Source organism: Falco cherrug, chromosome 1, assembly GCF_023634085.1.
Source record: "Falco cherrug isolate bFalChe1 chromosome 1, bFalChe1.pri, whole genome shotgun sequence".
Lineage (NCBI taxonomy): Eukaryota > Metazoa > Chordata > Aves > Falconiformes > Falconidae > Falco > Falco cherrug.
Genome location: NC_073697.1, coordinates 101,437,421 through 101,459,126, shown reverse-complemented (window position 1 = coordinate 101,459,126; position 21,706 = coordinate 101,437,421). Strand labels below are relative to the sequence as shown.

At 49.2% G+C, this 21,706-nt stretch overlaps 1 protein-coding gene across 1 annotated transcript; it reads right to left on the bottom strand.

Annotated features, from left to right (window-relative positions):
- Positions 1 to 149: 149 nt before the first annotated feature.
- Positions 150 to 20,787, bottom strand: LOC102052043 (eosinophil peroxidase). Its single transcript, XM_055712991.1, is given in 15 exon segments — positions 150 to 1,074; positions 2,329 to 2,552; positions 4,215 to 4,501; positions 6,699 to 6,859; positions 7,240 to 7,486; positions 9,537 to 9,697; positions 12,186 to 12,501; positions 13,474 to 13,680; positions 14,785 to 14,922; positions 15,281 to 15,295; positions 16,122 to 16,210; positions 18,226 to 18,401; positions 19,318 to 19,411; positions 19,794 to 19,868; positions 20,728 to 20,787. Coding segments are annotated over 14 exon segments (2,217 nt in total). The 5' UTR covers positions 19,867 to 19,868; positions 20,728 to 20,787; the 3' UTR covers positions 150 to 1,045.
- Between the last annotated feature and the right edge of the window lie 919 nt (positions 20,788 to 21,706).

Below are 21,706 nucleotides of genomic sequence, written 5' to 3'. Positions count from 1 at the left end.
GCCACATGACACAGGAGTATGGGTCAGAGATTTCAGCAAGAAATACCTCCTTTCATTAAAAATACACAGGTTCTTGAATCAACTTTTCCAATATTCCCATACAAAACCTACCACCATCCTCCGCTCAAAGTGCAAGGAACATTTTCGCCTCAGCTCAAAATTGCAGTTTATTAATCGATAACAGTAACATAGCAGACTACAGAGGAAGGAGAAAGTGGTTTTGATCCCTTTCACGAAAAGATATTGAGGGGACAAAGCTGGAGTAAAACCAGATTGGCTTTTACTTTCTTGTACATTAAAACTGTTCTTATCTTTGCCAGGACACATCCCGTCAGCTCCACAGCCCAGGGGTAAGTCACACTGGCTCGTGCCAGGCTGCAGGTATAACTTGTCATGGATTTCTGTCACACTAGATGATGCCTTAGGCTTTCTGGACTAAGGGCAAAAAATGGTGAAAAAACAGCTTGCTTCCATGTGGACAATTTCTTCATTCCATATTCAAGCAAAACCCAAAACAGGGCATTTTAAGCAAGTCTGTTTGGGGTGCCTGATAGCTATTTCTGCTTCATCTAAAGGCACAGTGAAATAAGTAGTTTTTCTTTGGAAACTGAAGTATGTACTTTTCTGTACTTACAGAATCGGGACAAAGAATAAGCAGTTATTCCAATGACCCAGTCTCTTTCTGTTTAGGCTGGCAATTTTGAAAGGAGGGTCCAAAACATGTTTTTGACAGTAAAGCTTACGGGAACACAGCGTATGTGCAATTGCCTAAGCCAGCAGATGGTTTGATTTGGAACCAGTCTCTGGATAACTCATTTTGCTTTGCTTTGAATATTGAGTGACTTGCACAGCTCTGGGACATCTTTTCATGAAGTTCTTTGACCGCTGGAATCCATCTCGCTGAAAAGACTTCATGCAAACTAAACTGAGCAGATGACAGCAATCATGCCCAAACATTTGAGGCAGTAAAAGCATAAACACAGTAAAAAATAATAATCCATCTCAGCAGCTTCCCAAGTCTGGACTTCTGGCAAATCCTCAACATTCAGCATTGAAAGTCACCAGGTGTTTCTTCTACAGGACATAAAAAGCAATGTGTTATCAAAGGAGAACAGGACACACCATAGCTCCCTGTTATCTTACGTGGCTGATTTCCACAGGTTAAGCTAGAGAAGAGGGACTGATAACTCTGGTATTAGTCCTGATTGCTCTAAAGACCTCCTGGGATCCCTCCTTGACTGCAAGATCCTACAGGTCTCACTTTTTCTGGCACCATAGAATCATTTGGGTTGGAAAAGACCTTTAAGATCACTGAGTCAAACCATTAACCCAACACTGCCAAGTTCACCACTAATCCATGGCCCTAAGTGCCACATCTGCAGTTTTTTAAACACCTCCAGGTATGGTGACTCCACCACCTCCTTGGGCAGCCCATTCCAATGCTTGACAACCTCTTTGGCAAAGAAATTTTTCCTAATATCCAATGTAAACGCTGCCAGCACATGAGGATGGCATTTACGTTTGTACCCTGCCACACTTCCAAGCTGATAACGCTGTGGAGAATATGGTGAACCACCCTCACAGAAAGTGGGAGCTGACTGCAGGTGGAGTTGTCCGACAGTGGAGGTTTGCTCCTTCTCACAGCCTGGATATCAACAGGAGAGCGTGGCAGGGCTGACTGTCACAGCAAAGGAAAGATGACGTTTTGTTAGCAGTCTACCGCTCCCAGGGGAGAGCCACTCTTTCCTACCTCTACTTCCCCTCTCTACTTCAGAGAGTATTTTGGAAGAAAAACATTAAACCTCAAGAATTTTACAAATACTGAGGCAGCCGAGGGAAATATCGTAAATACAGGCAAAACTTCCCTAGCAGAAATCAAACACCTCAATCTCTTCCATTAAGTGGGGATCTCTGTCCAAGCGCAGGGCTGCTTTTGGCCTGACCAGAATGAGCTGCCAGCCTGCTCGGAGCTGTGCAAAATACAGACCAACCAGCTAGACAGAAAGACCAGCTTCCTCGAGCTGGGCATCACTCCCCATGCAGAAAAGCACAGGCATCAACAGCAAAGAGCTAAACTAAAAAGGCCTGTAAATGAGAAAAATCCCAAAGCAGGGTGCTTAGCTTGGTCTTGTAATGCCAATGCTGGAAAATCTGCATGTTGGCGGTACTACTCACGGTGGACCTGAGGAAACTATGTATCTACACATGTGCTAGATACATGCCTGACACATATGTTCAGACCTGTGTTAGGCAGCTGTTTCAGATCCTCAGGGTCTGGTTATCTCCCACAGCTGCAGGCAGGAGCTACCTGCTGTTTGAAGCTTATACCTTGCTCTGCAGCTTCCTTGGTCCTCGTTGACTTCCAGGCTCTGAGGTCCAGCTTTGGGATCTTGCTGCAGCTCACAAAGCCACAAGGGTATCTGTTAGCCTTGAAAATATGTCTTGGTACTTTAGAGATGTCGGTGTTGTCACATATTATTCGTGACAAGGAGATTTTGGCCAGTGAACAGCGCTGCAAAGGAGTAAAAACCCCTGGTTTCTCCCACCAAAACCTGCAGGAGAAAGATGATAAGAGATTTTTGCCTTCTGGCTTCTTCACGTTCAAGACTCCTGCAACGGTATTTCCCACTAACACCAATAACACATTTCTTTTGCCAAGAAGAAATTTAAATTTCTATTACTTAAATTGAGCCCTGACTCACCAGCTGGATAGTTTAGCTTGCTTTTCTGCCATGGACCTATAGTAAAGCTGCAGTAGAATCAAAGCCTTGTCCTGTGTTCCCTCAAATGAGATACAGGCACCCTCTTTCAACTAGGAAAGTCTGCACATACTGTTCTGTGCGCAAGCTGTGGTTATGTCCACAGGATTGTCATGCTGGAGCCAGCCCTGTAATTACTGTCTTTAAAAAAAAAATAATCTGTTCTTGTATCCTGCCATAAGAACAGGATTTCTAGATGTGCACTAGACTGTTTTTAAGCTCCCAGTACTAGGGTTTGAGCTCATAGTAAGTCTTTCTAGGCAGAACAGTTTGCCAGAAACACTGGTCATGATCCCATTTTCAGGCTATATTGCTAGCAAGTGCAGGACCTTGCCTCAGAAATGCAGCTTAAAATGGGGCATTGTAACTCACTTCTGCACCTGATCCCCCTGAGCATCTTCAAGGCAGAGGAGGACTTCAGGTATGTTTCAAACATGACACTGCTCAAATTATTGTGCCTGGCAAGCAAACCCCAAGCCACCCATATCCTGGTGCAAGTGAAGGCCAAACACTGCTACATGTCCACATGGGTGGACATGACCCAGACCATAGGGTTCCAACTCAGAACTGGGGTGGAAAGGAGAAGCAATGAAAAATCATCTCTAAGGCCCCTGAGACACTGCGATGGTGCAAAGCTGTGTATTGTAAACTCAGGAGATGGGGAGGTGGACAGATGTTTAACTTCTGCAGGGCGCAGTAGCCCAGAAGAAGCAGACAGACCCACAGAGAGGGTACAGGAATGCCACCAGTGCCAGGGAAGCAGCTTGGGCTGAGCTAAGACTTAACTAAGAGAGAACAATTAATTTCTTTTACTCCCTGCAAAGCCTGACAGTGTGTTAGTCCTATAGCAACTTCCCTTGGTCTGCAGGCAAATTTTCAAAACTACCCAGAGCATGAGCCACCACACTAGCAGATGCTGAGCATCTACTATCAGTGCAAGCTATTTAGGCTAATTAAACCTGACAGCTTTTTTTCTAATTGGTGAAGTCAATCCATCTAGATCCTGGTTTTCCCACCTTTAGAGCTGTACCTGTTCTTCTGGTTAAGGTATTTATATATAGTTTCCCTTTGCTGGAGTGAGCTGAGGTTTGAATACACAGTAATATGAGCCTCCCCGAAAACAGGTGTCTGCAGGAGGAGCAGAGCTCAAATGTTCACACTGGGTGAGGACCATCAGCATGGAGAAGGGCAATCCAGTCTGCACAATTTGTGATTGGCAGTGAATGGTCTGAAAGTGAAAACACTTGGCTGGGAAAGGATCTTAGCCTAGGATCTCAACCATCATCTGGACAAGCAATAAGAACATCACCAGAAAGGGAAAAAAACATCTGGAATAATAATAATAATAATAAAAAGCAACAAACAAGAACAGTTTCCAAATCTGCATAAAGAAATATGCATAAATTCCTGTCTCCCTCTGTCCTTTGGGGTTTGAATCCCCAGCTCCTCTCTTACCTGTCCCCATCACGAATGTTTCTGAACTGGGTGCCAATGAGACAAGCCATGAGAGGCCCAACTCTGCCTCCATTCACAAAGGGCTCTGCAAGTGCCCCAATCCAAATGTCAATGTTCTTTGGTGTCCCATACAGCTGCATGAACTTCTTCGCCAGATTAGGATTCTTCAACACTCGAGCAAGTGCCTGCAATCCAGAAGGCTGCGAGAGCCCACAGAATTGTCTCCAGGAGTTATAACCTGCAAGTAGTTGGATATCAAAGCAGACAGATCAGTAACATGTTTCTCCCTCCTGTAAAGATTTTTTCCTTTCTTTCCCAAAGCTGGGGACACAGATAGGGTCCCTATATGTTTAAAACATCTTTCTAAACATTTCTTTATTTCTGTTAATGCCATCAACTTTTCACTCCTCCACAGCCAGTACATCCTGCCTGGCATTTCAATGCCATTTGTGGAAGGGCTATGTCTTTGCAAGTGATCTCTGCTAGTGGGAGTTGCTCCACCACCTTCCAGCACTGCTTTGCTGTTCCACTCAGCGGCAATGCAGGTGCCTGTGCACAGGCTCCAGAGCCAGGGATTATCCAGAACAACCTTCTGCTGATGTGATGGAGGAACTATGGGAGACCCACACCTTGCCGAAGCTGCAGCAGAGAGCCAGAGGAGTGTCCCCAGGACATTTCAAGTAGCAAAGGAGATCTGTGTGCAGGCACTTGATCCTGCGTGTGCTGTGGCCGCCCCTAACCCTGTGCTGTGGGTGCTCAGATGAAGGCTCTGGGCACACCTAATGGCTGCCTCATCTTCACTGGGACCCAGGAACCCTAAAGGAGGTCAGGGAGCATACAACTTCAGATACCTTCAGGCAGAGCCACAGGAGAGAAGTCTTCACAAAACTCTTTGATATTACCTCTGTTGGAAGTGAACCTGGACAAGATGTTGTTGTACAACAGGACAGTGGCCAAGTACTTCCCCACACCTGACCTCCCTCGTGTCCGTGTCTAGCCACAGGTACAAGCCACCCCACACTGCAAAGAGAGTTCTACGTAGCACAGGTTACTTCAGGTGGGAGTGGGCCAGTGGACTTTGCCAGCTGGACTCATTTTTCTGTACTGCAAACAGCTGAAAATCCATGGGGCCGCAACTGGTGCATAATTCTGCACCTTGGTGGAAAGGGCACGCACCCAGCAACGGGCAATTTGTGACTCAGTGTCTTATCAAATGGCCACTTATGCAGAGGAAAGGTCTGTGGAGCGCTAACGCATCCTCCTACCTGCCAGCCCAGTGAACTGTTAAGGTGCAGAGACGAGCTGCTGCTGCAGCAGTGAGCTGTGAGCAAGATGTCTAAAAATTGGGGAGAATTCAGAAAAAAAGACACAGCATATGGTGCCTGGATCACACCACTATCAAACAATTCAAGAAGACTGAGAATTTGCTTTATCAGAAAAAGAATTAGGAAGCTTTTTTGATCTTGCTATACTGTCATCACTTTCATAGGTTGTATAACACCGAGTGCAGTAACACTTGGGGTTGGGCTGAGACCCAAACGCTAGGAGCTAAACACAGATTCACACTGGGAATACACGTCTGTTCTGCTGCAGTGGAGCAGCCGTCAAGGCTGTAAGTTCACAATTTGTGGTTTAGATCAGGTTCTGCACAATAATGTTCCTAGAGACAGCATGGAAACATCGCAGCCTTCTGTTGCAGCAAAGGCAGAGCCTGTGACTGACCACACACCTGGATGTATTGCAAAGCCTCTGTCTGGGCTTAAAACCGGTGAATCCAGTACCTTTTTCATCACAGTTTCAAGGTGAGCACTATTGCATCTCCCAGGACGTTACCGACACGGCAGCTCCAGGCACTTACATCAGCCTAACAGCGCTTTTCGGCAACAACACACCCACGACCAGTTGTAAAGTCCTATCAACAATCTATTTCTCAAGACCATCTCGCAATGCCATTACACTGGTTTTGCACCTTGCAGAGCCCTGAGAATGGTTCTGACATGCTTTTTTTCTGGGACACAGTCTTTATAGAGAAATTACAATGAGGCTTTCCTCTCATGCTGTGATCTGCTCTTCCAGCCATGCGTGGCTGGGCTGGACCACTACAGATACCTGGGGAGAAGCCACGGGGGACATCTGGCCCCAGTTCTGCTCCCAAAAATCTGTTGTGGAGGTCCTTAACCAATTTTGCCATTTGAAGAACAATACAAATGGCGCAGTTACTGAACACTTGGCTCTGCTCTTTGCAATGCCCTATGTTCTTCTGGTCACAAGTCTCCACTTGTCTCCTCCAGCTCCAGCCAGGCTTTGGTTTCACTGCTCAGCCTCCTATCCACTTACCTATGGCTGTACAGAAATTATGAAAAGGTTTAGGAAGCAGTAATTTCAGCTGAGCACGGGCTGGAGAAGTTTCTCCATGTTCAACCTCAGGAGTGTCTGATTTCCACTTGTTTTTCTTTGGAAGCTCAGCTCCCGCAGCCAACTTACCTGATCTCTGCTACGTTCCATGTTAAGCGCGGCTAAATCAAATCCAATCCTTTCAACCTGCTCAAACATCCAATCCCGGAGCTCATCCACAACCATTTGCTGCTGTGTCATCAGCTTGGCTTGATTAGCCATCAGGCTCCGGAGAAAGGGGTCAATACCACCTGCAACGGTTACAGAGGGACTTGTGAGCAGTGCAGGGTGGCAAGTGTGTGTGTGAGAGGCTCAGGAGAGCTGAATGCAGCTTATATTTAACTATAAGCTTCTAATACAAGAGAATCAATTTTCCTGCACTTCAAGAATTAAACAGAAAATACTTTGAATAAAATTGTCAGAGTCTACAGCAATTAAGCAACCAGACTGCGTGCTTCATAATAAGATGAGCCACATTTGACTGCAGCCACGTTGGGAAAAACTGCCTGGTAGTAAAGGTCACTCAACAAATTTAATGCAAACCACTTTTAGGTTTGGCTGAAGCAGGAGTGCGTCCAGAGAGGGCAAAAAAGGCTGAATGAAATAAACAGAGGTGCAAGAAGGGCTTTACCTTCTTTAATGATCCTCCAGACAGCAAAGAAGGCGTTTCTGAGTTGAATTTTGGGACCCATGGGTTTGTAACTTTGACTTAAGCGGTCAACAGTTGGGGGAACTGAAGCATGAGCAAAACGAAAAGCCAGAGTGAAGACATTGGATATTCGAGGATCCACAGACTCATTGTAGCCCTGGTAGCGAGGAATCAAACCCTGGAAACTGGTTCCCAGCAGAAGAGGCAGGTAGTCCCTGTAGGTTATAATCTAGGGGGAAACAAGGAAAGTGTGAGTCATTAATTGCTTGGCCATCAGTTTCTTTGGAAGCAAAGTTCTGGTTTGTGTCTCCAGCTACAGGAGCTGTTACACTGAACTACTTTGATGGGAGTTATGTAGGAGATCTTGCTAGCACAGATGCGAAGCAGAGAGACTCCCCAGGACCAATCTTTCTTTCACCTCATCAGACCTTCACCCAGCTGCTCTGGCAGTCCAGCGAGGGTCCTTTCTGGCACCACTGAGTGACATTTTGGTTTCTTCAGCTCCATGGCTTTGGTTCAAAGCATCTTCTATACTAGCCATGGTACCATGGCACAGGTGGTGCAGCTCCAGGCACAGACACTGCAGGCCACTGCCTGGGCTCCTGGTTTCTCCAGCCATGCATGGTGTCATCTCTACACTCTCTAGCAGTGATGAGGTTTGTGTGGACATGCAGTGATTTCCATGAAAATGCTAAGTGGACTTAACTGCTCCAGGAAGATCAGGAAGCACAGACTCTGCTTGTGCCTGACCTACGCTCATCCTCTACCAGTGCACTGGGATCCAGCACTCAAGTGTCCCCAGACATGCTCCTCCCTGCCTCAACAGCTTGGCAGGTCAGAGCAAGAAGAAAGCCTGCCAAATCCTCCTTGTCCTATAGGTAGAGGCCATCCCCATCAGCCAGGTAGAACTGAATTTACTCCTCCCTCCCACCTACATGCTTCACATGACAAAGAAAAAGTCAACAGTGTTGGCACAGATGTTATCACCACCCACGAGCAGCTGTGTTAGTCCTCCCATAGTAAAGATGTCCAACTCTAGTCTCATGTCTCTTTGGGACATTGAGGAGGGTGCACAATATAATTTTTTAAAAAATCAGATTCTGTGTCAGTAGGTGAAAATAATTCATAGAATTGTAGAATGGTTTGGGTTGGAAGGGACTTCAAAGATCACCTAGTTCCAACCCCCTCACCATGGGCAGGAACATCTCCCACCAGACCAGCTTGCCCAAAGCCCTGTCCCACCTGGCCCTGACCCCTGCCAGGGATGGGGCACACACAGCTGCTTGGGGCAGCCTGTGCCCGTGTCACCACCCTCGCAGTGAAGAATTTCTTCCTCATATCTAATATAAATCTGTCCTCTTTCAGTTCAGTTGTTTTCAGTTTAGTTGAAAATTGCAGGGTGAAACCATTCATCTAAACATGATGATGGAGACAATGTTTTTAGTGCAGTTGTTTGAGTCTCTCCACATTGGCTTACCCAACATGTTTATTCAACAGCACTATATTTAAACTGACAGTTGTAAAAATTTAAACCTTTTGATATTCCTGCTTGTTTGTTTGTTGAGCCAACTCAGAAGACAAGTTTCCAATTAGTCATGATTAAGGACCGCCTTTGGAAACCCCATGTCGTCTTCTCTCATAGGAGCCTGCTTTTTCTGTTGGCTGTGAAACCTCACCTGGCTTTGAAGCTGGTCCTGTTCTAAACCAGAGGTTGGACAAGAGACCTGGAGAGGTCCCTTCCAAGCACAGAAATTTTTCTGTGACTGTAGGATCTCATTTAGGGCAAAGTCTGTGCTGCAGCACAGTCCCAAGGGACTCTCTGCCACAAAGCAGTGAGGACAGAGGAATGCCATGGCTGGTTGCATGCACCAGCACATGGGGCTTCTTGAGAGGATGACTCACAACTCAGAGGAATTTTGATCCAAATCTCCAATACCATTTTTACCCTGTACCAAACACTGGCTAGAAAAGCTTCTCTGACTTCACTGTCCTCACATTTCTCAAACACAGATGTGCAGTTTAAAACCCATTAAGCAATTTGGAAATTTAACAGTAGAGGGACATCAAAGATTCAGGGGGACCCCTCTGTGTGTGTTATTTCAGGTATCTCCATGTGATTTTTGTTTTGGGCAAAAGGAGCTGGTGGAAAGAATCGGGTCATTTGCACCTCAAAATACCACACCCGTTGGACACCCCACAGTAAAAACCCCATCAAGTTCATTCTGTGATACTGCAAGACAAGGCAGAAGAGCCAGGACATACAACATGGTGGCTGGTACCTGGATCATGGCACCCAGGATCTTTCGTGCCTCCTGGTAGACCTTCTCTCCATTCCAGTGGGGATTTAATCTCTTCAGCTGCCTAGCCAGGCGGTTGTGCTCCCGCAGAAAGAGCGTATGCATGCATGTCAGCTCCAGCATCTCATTTGCTCGAGAATCACCTAGGAGTACCACAAGTGAGCAGACTGGTACTGCCAGCAACCTGCGTGTGCTTGGCTGCTTCCCCCTGGAAGGAGGCAAATGTCGCGTTGGGAAGCATTCACAGAGACATTTTTAGATGTCTCAGTATCTGCACTGTGAAGATGACTGGTAAGAAACACACAGGAGGAGAAGGAAACCAGGGTCTCCAGGCCCCAAGAGCTGGAGAGCACCAGTGAAAAGCCATTTATCTGCCAAGGCAGCAAAAGCCAAGATGCCCCCACGGTTGCGCTCAGCAACACAGAGAGATGGGCAAGTTTTTGGGGTTTTTCAAACAAGGGCTAGAAGCATTAACTTAAGCTAAATAAAGCAGGTGTTCTGCAGGCTCTCATATCAGAGAGACTGTCTCACAGCTCAAGAGAGAAATGGAAATGGGCAGAAGGAGGTCAGAATGGCCAAGGGAGCTCTGAAAGTCAGAAGGCATCCTTCAAACCAGCTGAAGCTAGGGCCAAAGTGAGATAACTGTCATAATCAAGCCCCCTGGTGAGCAAAAGTAAAAAGCAAAAGGAGTCACAACGTAGAGGAATAAGTTACAAACGGCATCACAATGAAATATAAAATCCTTCTTCAAACATCTAGGGCAGGAAACCCAAGAGTAAGCAGGTGATGAGGGTATAAAGAGGCACTCAGAGAAGAGTAAATGTGTCGTATTTAGCCTCCAAGTCCCATAGTAAATAGAGGGATTGGCTCTTGCATTCAGCACAGAGCCCTTTTCATTTACTGTCAAAGGCTGTCTGTAAGAGGCTGCGGAAGAAGAAACAAAAGCAGCACTGTGAGGTTTCCTCAAGCAGAACACACACCCAGGGATTCCAGCAGAGCTCCAGCGGGACATCGCTGAACCCTGTTAGGCAACTGCACGCGTGAAATTTCCCCAGTTCTCAGGGACCGGAAAAGTCACAAATAAGACACTGAATTTTCAAAGGAGCTTCTGAGCCAGCCTGCCTGTTCCCTACACTACCCAGCTACGGAGCAGCGATGGCTCCAGCCCCTAGCTGACGAGTCCTGGGGGCTGGGAGCCCATGTGGGAAGCACCCAATGCACCTGCCCATTATGCTCCTCACTGGGCATCTGCCTTTGGCCACAGGTCTTGCATGGTCCTCACCAAGGAGAGACCTGCACAGAACTGCGGAAGCAGCTGAAGATGTGAAACAATGGATGGGACAGATGGAGAGCTGTGGGAGGCTGAAGGAGACCATAAACCACCAGGAGTTTAAAAGGAGGGTGCTAGAGGATGACAGCAAGCAGAGCTCTGCCACTGGTCCCACAACTAGGACCTGATGGTATCCAGGGACCATGGGGATGATGTCCAGAGGAGCTTAGGCCAGATAGGTAGGGGGCCAAGGGAACAGAAATCAGCTCCACAGCTGATGAGATGTGCTGTGCCCTCAAGCTTTCTCCAGCAGTGTCATGGACAGTCCAGGTGGCCAGAGCCAGCAGGAGTTGGCCAGGAGGTCCTGCTTGTCAAAAGAAAAGGAACAGGGAGTGAGACACAGATTCACAAGGTATATCAGAAATGTCCCTCCCCGGGGTCTTAGGCTTTAGCAACATCCTGGTCCTCACCAGCAGGGTCCAGGCAGAAGGGAGCAATGCTGTAGGCTCCAGAAGGTTAGTTATCTTGTCTCTGTGTGCTGGGACAGGAGAAGATAGCAAACGGCAGCAGACAGGAAGGTTATGGTGACTGTGCGGTGTTTTGGCTGGAGGGGAGGCATGGCTTTGGCACGCTGTGCCCAGGACAGAAGGAGTTATTCCACGTTGAAGAAGTAGACAGGAGGATACCAGAAGTGTGACAAAGGATAAATGGACCAGGAGGCCATCCTGATGGACTGAAGGCCTATGCTGATGTCCTGGCTGGCATGCTGTCAGTGCACCCTCAGACTTCAGTGGTGGGGACATGTCTTAAAAGGTCACCCTGGTCTGTGGCTAGCCTCATCCTCAGCCCAGCTGGGATCTAAGCTCTCACAGTGCAGCAGATACACTGATATGCAACAGCCCAGGCAAATGTTTCATGCGGAAACATTTCAAGCACCAACACATTTCAACATTTCAAGCACCAACACACCTGTACCTGTCCTGACAGAAGAGAGATGGCTACCAAATTACAAATATAGACAAGCCATTGCCTTCAGGCCAGTCTGCTATTGCTGCATTTGCTTGGTTCCATCGTGGCAGTGGTTCCCAGGTCACCTCCAGCAGCCCCATGTGCTCCCTGGGCCCTACGCCGGAGCTGCTGAGCACAGATGGGACAGCTTCACTCCATGCATACAATCACAAAGAAGACTTGAATGCAGTGAAGACCTTTTCCTACTTAGCACAGCCTGTCTCAGTCTTTTGTGACGTTTTGCTATGCTCCATTTTCTACTTAAGAAAACCAAACAAATAAAGAAATGAACTGGAGCTGGGGGAGTTGTTTGCTCTGGATTTCAGGGTTAGGGGTGCCAGCACACAACTTACCTGCAAGAAAGCAAGGGATTTTAGCTTCCTTGTTGGCTGTAAGACATGGGCTCTTCTGCATGTTGCTGAAGGGCATATATGCCTTCCCCCTATCAGTGAAATTCTGGTTAACAGCCAGCAAGCCCAGCTGGCTGGTCTGATTCCTCAGTGTGTTGGCCAAAGACACTTCACTGCCATACACCATGCTGCCATCAAGAAAGGAGGTGATGGCATTGATCTGATCTTGAATTGCTGTGCCGCCGGTACAAGCAGGAGCTGAGCGGGCGAAAGGAAGGCAATCTTTCGTGTTTTTAATTCGTGGGTCATTGAGTGGGATCTGAAGATAGATAAAAAAAATAAGTCATCACTAGTTCAGGGGTGCAGAAACGGCACTGTGATACTACAGCCGTAAGAAAAGCCAGGCAGGATCCATTTCAAAGACAGTCCCCATGCTAGACAGCATGGAGGTCAGTCAAAAATCCCAAATAGGAAGGGTCAGAATGACAGTGGGGGTGCTATTTTAGGAGTCCAAGACCCAAATATGCATGAAAGCCTGGAGATGCCTAAATTTCCATTAAGATACCTAAACTTTTCCCCCTGAATATATAAATATCAGATTCAATCTTTAAAGCTTCCTATCTCATGTTGGAGTCTAGTGTCTGTATCTACATTATTGACAGCTGTCATGCAGAACTTGTGACCCTGCCTGCATTCTCAGATGCATGTTGGGCAAACACTTGGTGCTTGCTCTGTCCATTCACAGTTTTTCTTGACAGGACAGACGGGTACATGGGACAACCAGAGCCACAGTACCTCTTCAAAGGCAGAAGAGCAGGGCTGCAGGGTGGACGCGTACATCACTAAGCATTCACCGGAGCAGAGGCTGCAATGTGACTTGTGCTAATGCCTTGGCCACTGTTGGGAGATGCTCACCACTCCCTTGCCCCATGCACTACTGAGCATTGAACCATCAAATGGGCAAGGGTTTGCTGGGGTATTGACACATGTACTATAATCCAGGTATCACCCATGTTGTCTTCGCACCATACCCCCAAAACAAAGCCATATCATTGAGAGAGATGGGTAAATGGTTGGAGATGGGGGGAAGACAGGTTGGGGCTGTGTCTGACATCTGGGGACAGCCCCTGGGATCCAGCACTGCTACCTTACAGAGAGCTGTCTGACCCCCTTGGCCTGTTCTGGGAGGATGTCCCTCTGTGGCCAAGGACCTGGGGAGCCACCAGCATCTCCTGGCTGGAAGGCAGATACCCTCTCCCTCTCTTCCCTGCTAGAGAAAGGCTGGCTGTACCTTGATGGGGAAGCAAGGGGGCTGCTTGGCACAGCTGATGTCACAGTCCACATTGCCACTGAAGGTGACTCGGGCTGGGGTGTCTGGACTGAAATCCAGGTCATGGTCAATAAACTGGCCCCACTGCATGAACATGAGTGATCTCTGCTGGTCCATCCTGAGCTGCCCAGGGGGGAAGCGGACAATCTCATTTGACACCTTTCCAACCTGCAGGGGAGGAAGGCAGAACATGTGTGTTAGGAAATTACTCGTATGAATGGGTGCGTCTGTTTGTATGGCCATCAGCAAGAATTCATGATGCATTTCTTACACTTCACAGAAAAAACCCCAAATCTCTGCTGCCTGAGCTGGAAGGCATTACTGAGTGCCTCCTTTGCTGAGCATTGCACTGTCCTGGCCCTAGCCAGGTTTCTGAGCCTCTAGGCCGAGTACATCCCTTGGTGGATATACGGACACAGCTAAGCATGAGCCATACTGAATAACCGGGAAAGAGAGGTAACAGATTTTAAAAGACCAATTTGAAATAGAAGTGTGGAAAAAAATAGTTGTTGGGAATTTCTGAAAGTTATCTCAGTGAACTCCCAAAGCCCTTTTTCCTTCTCATCCCTTCTCCATCCATCACACTTCCCCACCAGTTCTTCCTTCATGTATTCCTACAGGAGAAGTGGTCAAAACTTTGCTCAAGCCCTGACGCTGTGCTGCAGAACAGTTCGGAAGTACAACAAAAGCACAAGTGTCAGACACACAACCCAGAAAATCACAGAGCTCCTCACTAGCACTGTCGTTGCACCAAGCCCCAGTGAGCAGAAACCACATCACAGCGTCCCCACTCCAGGCCCCATGAGAGCCACACACCCCACCACAGGTCACCCCGCCGTGGACCCACACACAGAATTTCTAGCTGGATGGTTTTTATTCTGGGGATTCTTTTTTCATTTTTATCCTCTGGCATATTGCTTTTCAGGAGACAACCAGCTTCCACAAACAAATCAAAAAAAGGTGAGCAAATCACTTTGGCTTAAACGCAGTTAATTTAAAAGAACACATTGAGTAATTCTTTCTTAATCCTGCAATTCTGCAGTTATCAGATTTATTTTCCTTTGCTCTTCCTCACAGCATGGGAGTTAGAAAGTATTTCTGTTAGATCACCCTGAAGATTCTCATATGATCAAGCTGGAGCTGGTGAATTTAACTTCCTCCCCCTGATCCCCCCCACGGCAGCTGCTGAGCATGCACTTGGACACCTGTGATCTATCCAAGGACCGACAGTCCCTGAGCCCTGGTACGGCATTTTCAGATAACAAACATTACCAGTGGAAAGGGGAATCCAGAGAAACGCTTTTCTTCTGTCCACCCACGGGGGATTGACACGCCGTCCTCATATTCTGCTGGCAACCATCTGACCAGGGCTCTGTTTGAAGCTCCTAGTGATGGGTTTCTCCTGTTGGAGTGAATGGAAGAACAGCAAACTATTAGCGTCATTAGGATAATGGCAGGGCCAAGCGCTCATAGATGTAGAGAGGGACAGGAACCTTGGAATGGGATCACACAGCAATGTACAATGGTTGGAAGCTACTGCAGCCCTGTGGGTTTGGTGCTATCAATAAGCCTCATGTTTAATAATAACAACAATAATAGTAACACACACCAAGCCTCAGCTTCTCCCAGGCAAGAACCCAGGTTGCTGGTGACTCCTTGTGTCATCCAGCCTGAAGAAGGGCCCTTGACTCCAGGCCATGAGTGGAAAACAAAGGTGAAAGCTTAACATCAGAGAAAAGGGGTAGCGACTTATGCCTGTTCATTTAATGGTATTACCAGTGATCTTTAATAGAAGCAGGCTGATTTGGATTGTGAGTCTTACTATGCTGTAATTGGAGTAAGTGGTTATTGTAGTTTGATTAGACCATTAAAACCTTAGACTAACAATATATTTCATTTTGGAGTCCATGTAAAATATGTGTTCTCGGGTTGCCGGTCATACACCGTGTGTCACGCTGCCTAGGGCCAAGCAATGGAGGGACACAGAGCACAGGGAACAGTTGAGCCCATCTTCTCCAGGGCTTCAGGGTCTGGTTTATGTGATGGGCCTGTCCTTAACCCAGAGCCCCCTCCTGAATGAAGACACCACTGTCTGAAAATTGAGGAGGCAGGTAGCTCTCTCCCCGCTTCTTATACAGATACCTGAAGGCTAAAGCCTTCCCTAGGCAGGCATTGCTGTCTGAACTCCTTCCTCTGCCCAAGGTGCTCCCAGGGGATGCTCTGCCCACTGGGCTCTCAGTAACAGGAGAAGGATGGGGAATGCTCCTAGGCTGTCCCTTTTAAAACACTCTTTAGTACAGCTTCCCTTGTCTCCCACATTACAGTCATGCCCCTCCATTTGTCCACGGGACACGCAGAAGGTGCTCTCTCGCAGCCCGCATGCCCAGATTTCCTCCTACACAGCGTGGGGCAGGGCGACAGCCAGACAGATCATGCCCCAGTATGGGTTTGGGTCAGGAAGCCCTTCGAGACCCTGCAACGGGGCAGAGCCAGACAAAGCACAGAGAAAGCAAAAAGATGCAGCCTGGTAACAGAGACCCTGGGCTGAAAAGTCAGTCCCCAATACAGAGCTATTCATATTTTGGCCAAAGAACTAGTTCATGTACAACACCATGAACCCTCGAAGCAAGACTAATTAAAAGCTGGTCACATCCGCTTGCCTTGAAAATCATCCCCAGCTGATCTGGTGTCAGCAAGTCTGCCAGGTAACAACAGAGGAAACATGCCGTAACACACTGTCCCTGCTGGGTTTGCAGGGCCTCCCAGGCTCAGCAACAAGTTTTCCTTCTTGCACCCTTGAAATGGTTTCTGATCACAGTATCATCTGTAAGAGCGTCAGGGGCTGTTATTTAAGGTCTTGCTGCTCAAAGATGTGCCGAGGATGCTCTCTAGAGCAGCAGATTGCTTTTTCTGGTTTGGAAAGCATTAAACCTAGCAAAGTTGTGGTCAAATCATATTTATGATTACACATTAGGCCTGTGCAGCAGTGGAATTATTTTCTAGCACTAGCAACCTGTCGCAACACAAGCAAACTAGTTGGCTGCAACAAGGCTTTTACCACCCCATACCAGGTTAACTTCAGTAAGTAGTTCCTACGCCTTGCCTGGCACAGCCACTGATCCCCCACAAGGTTTCAAAGGTTCATCTACTGTTCGTGCTGTTTCTTCATACTCTTCAGGCCAGCCCCTCCACTTTCTTGCCTCTGCTGAACCTGTCTCTCCTACATCCAGAGCAAGCGAGCGAGCGAGCGAGCGAGCGAGCCTGCCTGCCTGCCTGCCTGCCTGCCTGCCCTCCCCTCTGCTCCTTCCATGTTTCTCTTCATCCAGTGCCCATCTTTTGTACCCCTCAAGAGCTATTTAACTACTTAGCAGGAACCAGCCATAGCTGCACCTTATCCACATCAGCCAACCCACGCCCCTGAAGCCAGCCCACAGCTGTATATCATCAATGTTAATTAACCCAGCTTCATTTCTCTACAATTCCTCCCTTTTTTTCCCCTTAACATTTCATACCTCATGTTGTTAAGAATCATCACAACCTTTTCACAAATACATTTTTCATGCAGTCTTCTATAATTCCTCTACAGCAACCCTTTTGCTTTTCTCTCCCCTCCCTTTTTATCTCCACCCTAAGGTGCTAACAGCTACAGTCATCCTAGTGGTGTGCCACAAGGTTTTCCCCCTTGGGAAGCAGCCACCAGTGTGACACCACTGTTCAGAGCTGCCTGGAGAAGAAACCATCAGATGGCTGGGCAGGACGGGGGGACCTGGCCTCGCGTTCCCAGCATGTGGGTTTCCCCAAGCGTAGGAGAGAAGCGGCCAAGGTCAGCGGCAGAGCCTTCTGGGCTGTAGCTGCTAGCACACCCTGTCCTGAGGCCCTCGGAGGTTCCCTGGTCACTCCTGCCGGGAGGTGGCAGCCGGGTGGGCTGGGGGGGCTCAGTATCACTGCTGCACGCAGGGGCTGGAGCCCAGCGCTGCCTCCCTCCTCCTGCTCTGCCCGTGCTGGAGGATGCTGGAGCAGCCCGTGGCGGGTGTCTGGGCCTGGCGCTGCTCTGCTGTAGCGCTGCGCATCCCATGAGTTCACCTTTCTATGGCAGGAGCCCGCCTGGTGCCTCCCTGAGCTGTTTCTCTCACCGCCCCCGATTTGCCTTCTGCTTTCAGCAAACTGGTCTTGCCAGGCAGCCAGGATTGCCACCTCATGGAGGACTTTGCTCCTTCAAGACACACACTGAAATGTCCTTTCACATTGCTCCGTTTGCATTCCCTATTTGTGCCTTCCTCATAGCATGCTGTTCCCGACTCAGAACCATCTGGCAGGGACTTTTGACTATTGCTAGCTGGAGCCTGGCAGAAAAATGACTTATGCTGGGGTTGAGTCACATCCTCTGTGTTTGCTCATTCCTTACTCAAGCAAAAGAATATCATCTAGCAAAGTCTGACAAGCTTTGACTCATCGGTACATTAACTGCTATATTGCACAAAGAACCAGGGAAGTGCACAAAGCACTTCCATTAACTGATAAACCCCCAAATAATTTTTTAAGGTAGAGAGCACAGAAAAACACCTCAGCTTTGCCTCACTGCGGTCACATGCGAGGGATTTGTGGTGCATCATGACCCCCTTTCACCCCGTCTTCCCAAGCCCCACAAAGCCCCATTGATCAAGCCCCGTATCTTTCTCCCCTGCCCTCCTCCCAGCAAAGTGCAACCCCTACCTGTGACATTGAAGTTGCCCCTCACAGCCCGTTGCAGCTTCTCCTTGAGGAGGGCCAGGGTGGTCTCCATGTAATCTGCAGCCCGAACGGCAGCCCGAGTCCCTGCTACTGGCTGCTTGAAATATCGCAGAAGCTCTACGGGGGTCAAGGCATCGTTCTGCAGGTGCTCCTTTATGCTGCAAGAGAGAATAACACAACATCTGCAGGACTGAAATGGGGCAAAGCCAGGAGTCCTGCAGGTTACACACCAGTGCGCCAGGCACCCCAGCTCTCCTAGTGCGTCACCAGTCTGAACTGCAAACGAAGGCAGCGTCATCTACCTCCCCGCGTGGTAGCTGGGGGAGACCAGGGCCGCTCCTGCCATGCTCGGCAGAGGAGCAGTGCGAGTTGCAGGAAAAGAATCTCTTAAATTGCCCATCTCCACCTGCCAGAAGACAAATTTTAAGTCTTTACATCCTTGAGGCAAGCAAACCTCAGTCAACTGCTGTCCAGCTCATGAACGTCTGGAGGTGCCAGTCTCCTCCCAGAGGTCCCAAACATTTCCAAGTCACCCTCTCTTAATGCTGCTGGAGCCTCCTCTCAGATGGAGGGGTCCCTAAGCCAGTGAGGGGTCTCAGAGGATGGCTACTGAAGGGGGACATGTATGGGCTGCTAGGAGGCTGTACACACTCAAACGATGGTGTCAAAGGCTGAGCTTTCCTCCCAGATCCCACAAAATGTCCTCACTGCAGCCTGCAGCAGTTTTCTCCCTCTGTAGGGGGGGGAACCACTAGAAATCAGGAGGAGCCTGTGCTGGCTTCAGTCCTCCTTGGAGCATCCCTGAGGGATGAAACTGAGCCAAGCAATACTGAGCTGGGCAGAATGGCATGCACAGAGGAGGACACAGTTACAGCTCTTAGGGACAGACCCAGGAGACTGGAGATGTGGCATAAAAACAGGGTGAAGGCAGGTAAAATGCTGATTACAGCCCACTGTGCTCCCAGAGGACCTTGCACCCTTGTCCGCTCTACTAGAGCAAGGAGGAAACGCTGGTGATGCTGCAGTGCAGGCAGGGCACACAGCACATGCCAGCAGCCCAGCCCCAGCTCTCACCGGTTGCGTGGGTGCTTGTAGGCTGCATCCACCAGCTGCTTGGCCTTGCTCACGCTGCTCAGGAGGGACGCATCCGACAGCAACTCTGACAGATCTCAGCAAGGAAAAGGAAAGAGCGGAGGTGAAAGTGCTGTCTACCACCCCGGAGCATCCCCGCGCTGCAGCTGTGTTCTCTTTGTGCCTCCAGCACCCAGGGATATTGGCACAGCAGTGCTGGAAGCAATTGCTGCTGCTCAGTCTCGAGAGAGAGAGATCTGTACATACAGGTATTCCTCAGGAGAGTCTGAGTGACTCCCGGGCATGAAAAGGGCACCAGTATCAGCTGCCACTGCAGATATGAACTGACCATACTCCTGTTGACACCTCTACAGGACTTTGCTGCTTACAATAGAATAATACAGGCTCTTCTAGACTTGATTTTACCTTTCCTACTCAGAAGAGCACCTGATCTGCAAAACCTAAGAAAATGACAATACCAGAGGAAGAAGACAGAGATGCCTGGAACAGGCTGAGGATCACCAGCAACCCCAGGAAGATTCCTGCCTTCATCCCTGCGAAGAAATGCAAGAAGTGAAGAAAACCAAGAACCTGTAAATCTCGCCATGCATTTGGAAGGTCAGTGCCCACACTGCTGATGGCACATGTTAAGGGAGCTCATGAGGTGTCCCCTTCCCAATGCACTGCTCCCCAAGAGCAATCGTGCTGCCTGGGAGATCCTTGCGGCAGCACGTGCAACAGGAGCTGCCTCCTGCCCTGGGGACCTCAGGCGCTGGTGGGAGCACACTGCTTTGGGACCATGGGGTGGCACAAAACAGGGCAGAGGACAGAACACACTGCGAGTGCTGCAAGCAGGCAGCTTGCCAGGGAGCCCAGGCAGCAACACTGAGTATGCAGGGAGAGCTGGTACACAGGGTTAGAAGAGCTGGAGGGGAAGAAGGATGAGCCAGGGCAGCATGGGAGGTCCTCTACACGTAGACATTTGGGATGGTTTTACCCAAAGCTGATCCACTCACATCCCAAGGCTGCTCCAAAGCAATCAGCTCTATCAGAATGAGCGCAGAGGTGTGGGCTCTGCCTATTGCACATTACCTAGCACCCACCATGAAGCTGCTGGCAAAGGTAGCCCAGAGTCCACCTTCAAATGCCAAGCTAAAACCATTCCCTGTGGAGGAGCCCCCAGCGACAGCAGCAGTGTGGTCCAGCCACATCCTCACTGTGCTTGGTGCCAGGCGGAGAGTGGCTCTGCCAGCCCTGGAGCAAGGAGGGGGAAGCCATCACACAAGCAGTGGGAAGCGCAGACCTCAGCTGGATGCTCCAAACACAGCCCCAGCCCCCCAGTCTCCCGCCCACGGTACAGAAACAAGTGTTCCACAAAAGCAAAAGCAAGCGTGCAATGGGCCAGGCTCTCACCTGCAAAATTCTACTGTCCTCCCCATGGCCCCTCTGCACCTGCGTTTTTATCTGCAGCAGGGCGTTATCTGCAGCAGGGCACCCTGGTGAGGCTGACCCACAGGGCTTGGAAACTCCCGCACAGGGGAATGAAGCCAAGGCAGTGCAGCACCCACCTCCCACCCCAGCTCCCTAGCAGGGTGGCTCATGTGCACCCACCTGCTTACACAGCCTGATTCTCAAGCAAAGCTTCCCCAGGTTTTTTGCGGGGGGCGGGGGGCCGAGATGCAAGGCAGCACTTTGCCATGGTTTTGAAAGTCTTGACTCCTTCTGGGGATGTCATACAGGGACAAGGTTCCCTCCCCCATTGTGCTCTTCATCTTTTGCTGCTCTTAAAGGTCAAAGAAGTCTTCATATCCACCCATGGAGGCACCATCTCTAAAGGGTGTCTGCTCTGCTGAGCACTCCCCATCTTGCCTCGCTGATGCACCCTGCCCCACGTCCCTGTTGTGGTCTGGAAGGGTTCATGAATGCTGCTCCATGTGCACTTCCCTGTGTAGACAAGAGCAGGGGAGGAGGAGGCCCCTGGATGACAGTTTGAACAGGCTTCACCAACCTCCAGCTGCTGATCTTGAGCCCAAGGCAGCTCAGGTAGGGTCTTGCCCTCACCCAAACGGCTGTTGCACTGGGAGATCATCTACCAGAACACCACCTCTTCCCCTGGCCAAAGCCCCTCTCCCTGTCCAAGTGCAAATTTGGCTCATGGACAAATCCTTGCCATGTTGGAGCTGTGCCGGTGAGGCAGGGCAGGGGGATGCTGCTGCATCGGGTGAATGATGCGTTGGAACAAGCCAGTGTACAGAGAAGCAAAGGAGCTGCTCACTAGTGCTGCTCCTCAGCTTGCTCCTAATCACAAATTGCAATTGTGTTTTTCCTTCTGTAACAGAAAATGCTTGGTTTAGCAGCACAGACTGAGAGCAACCAAGTCTCTGCTGGTGTT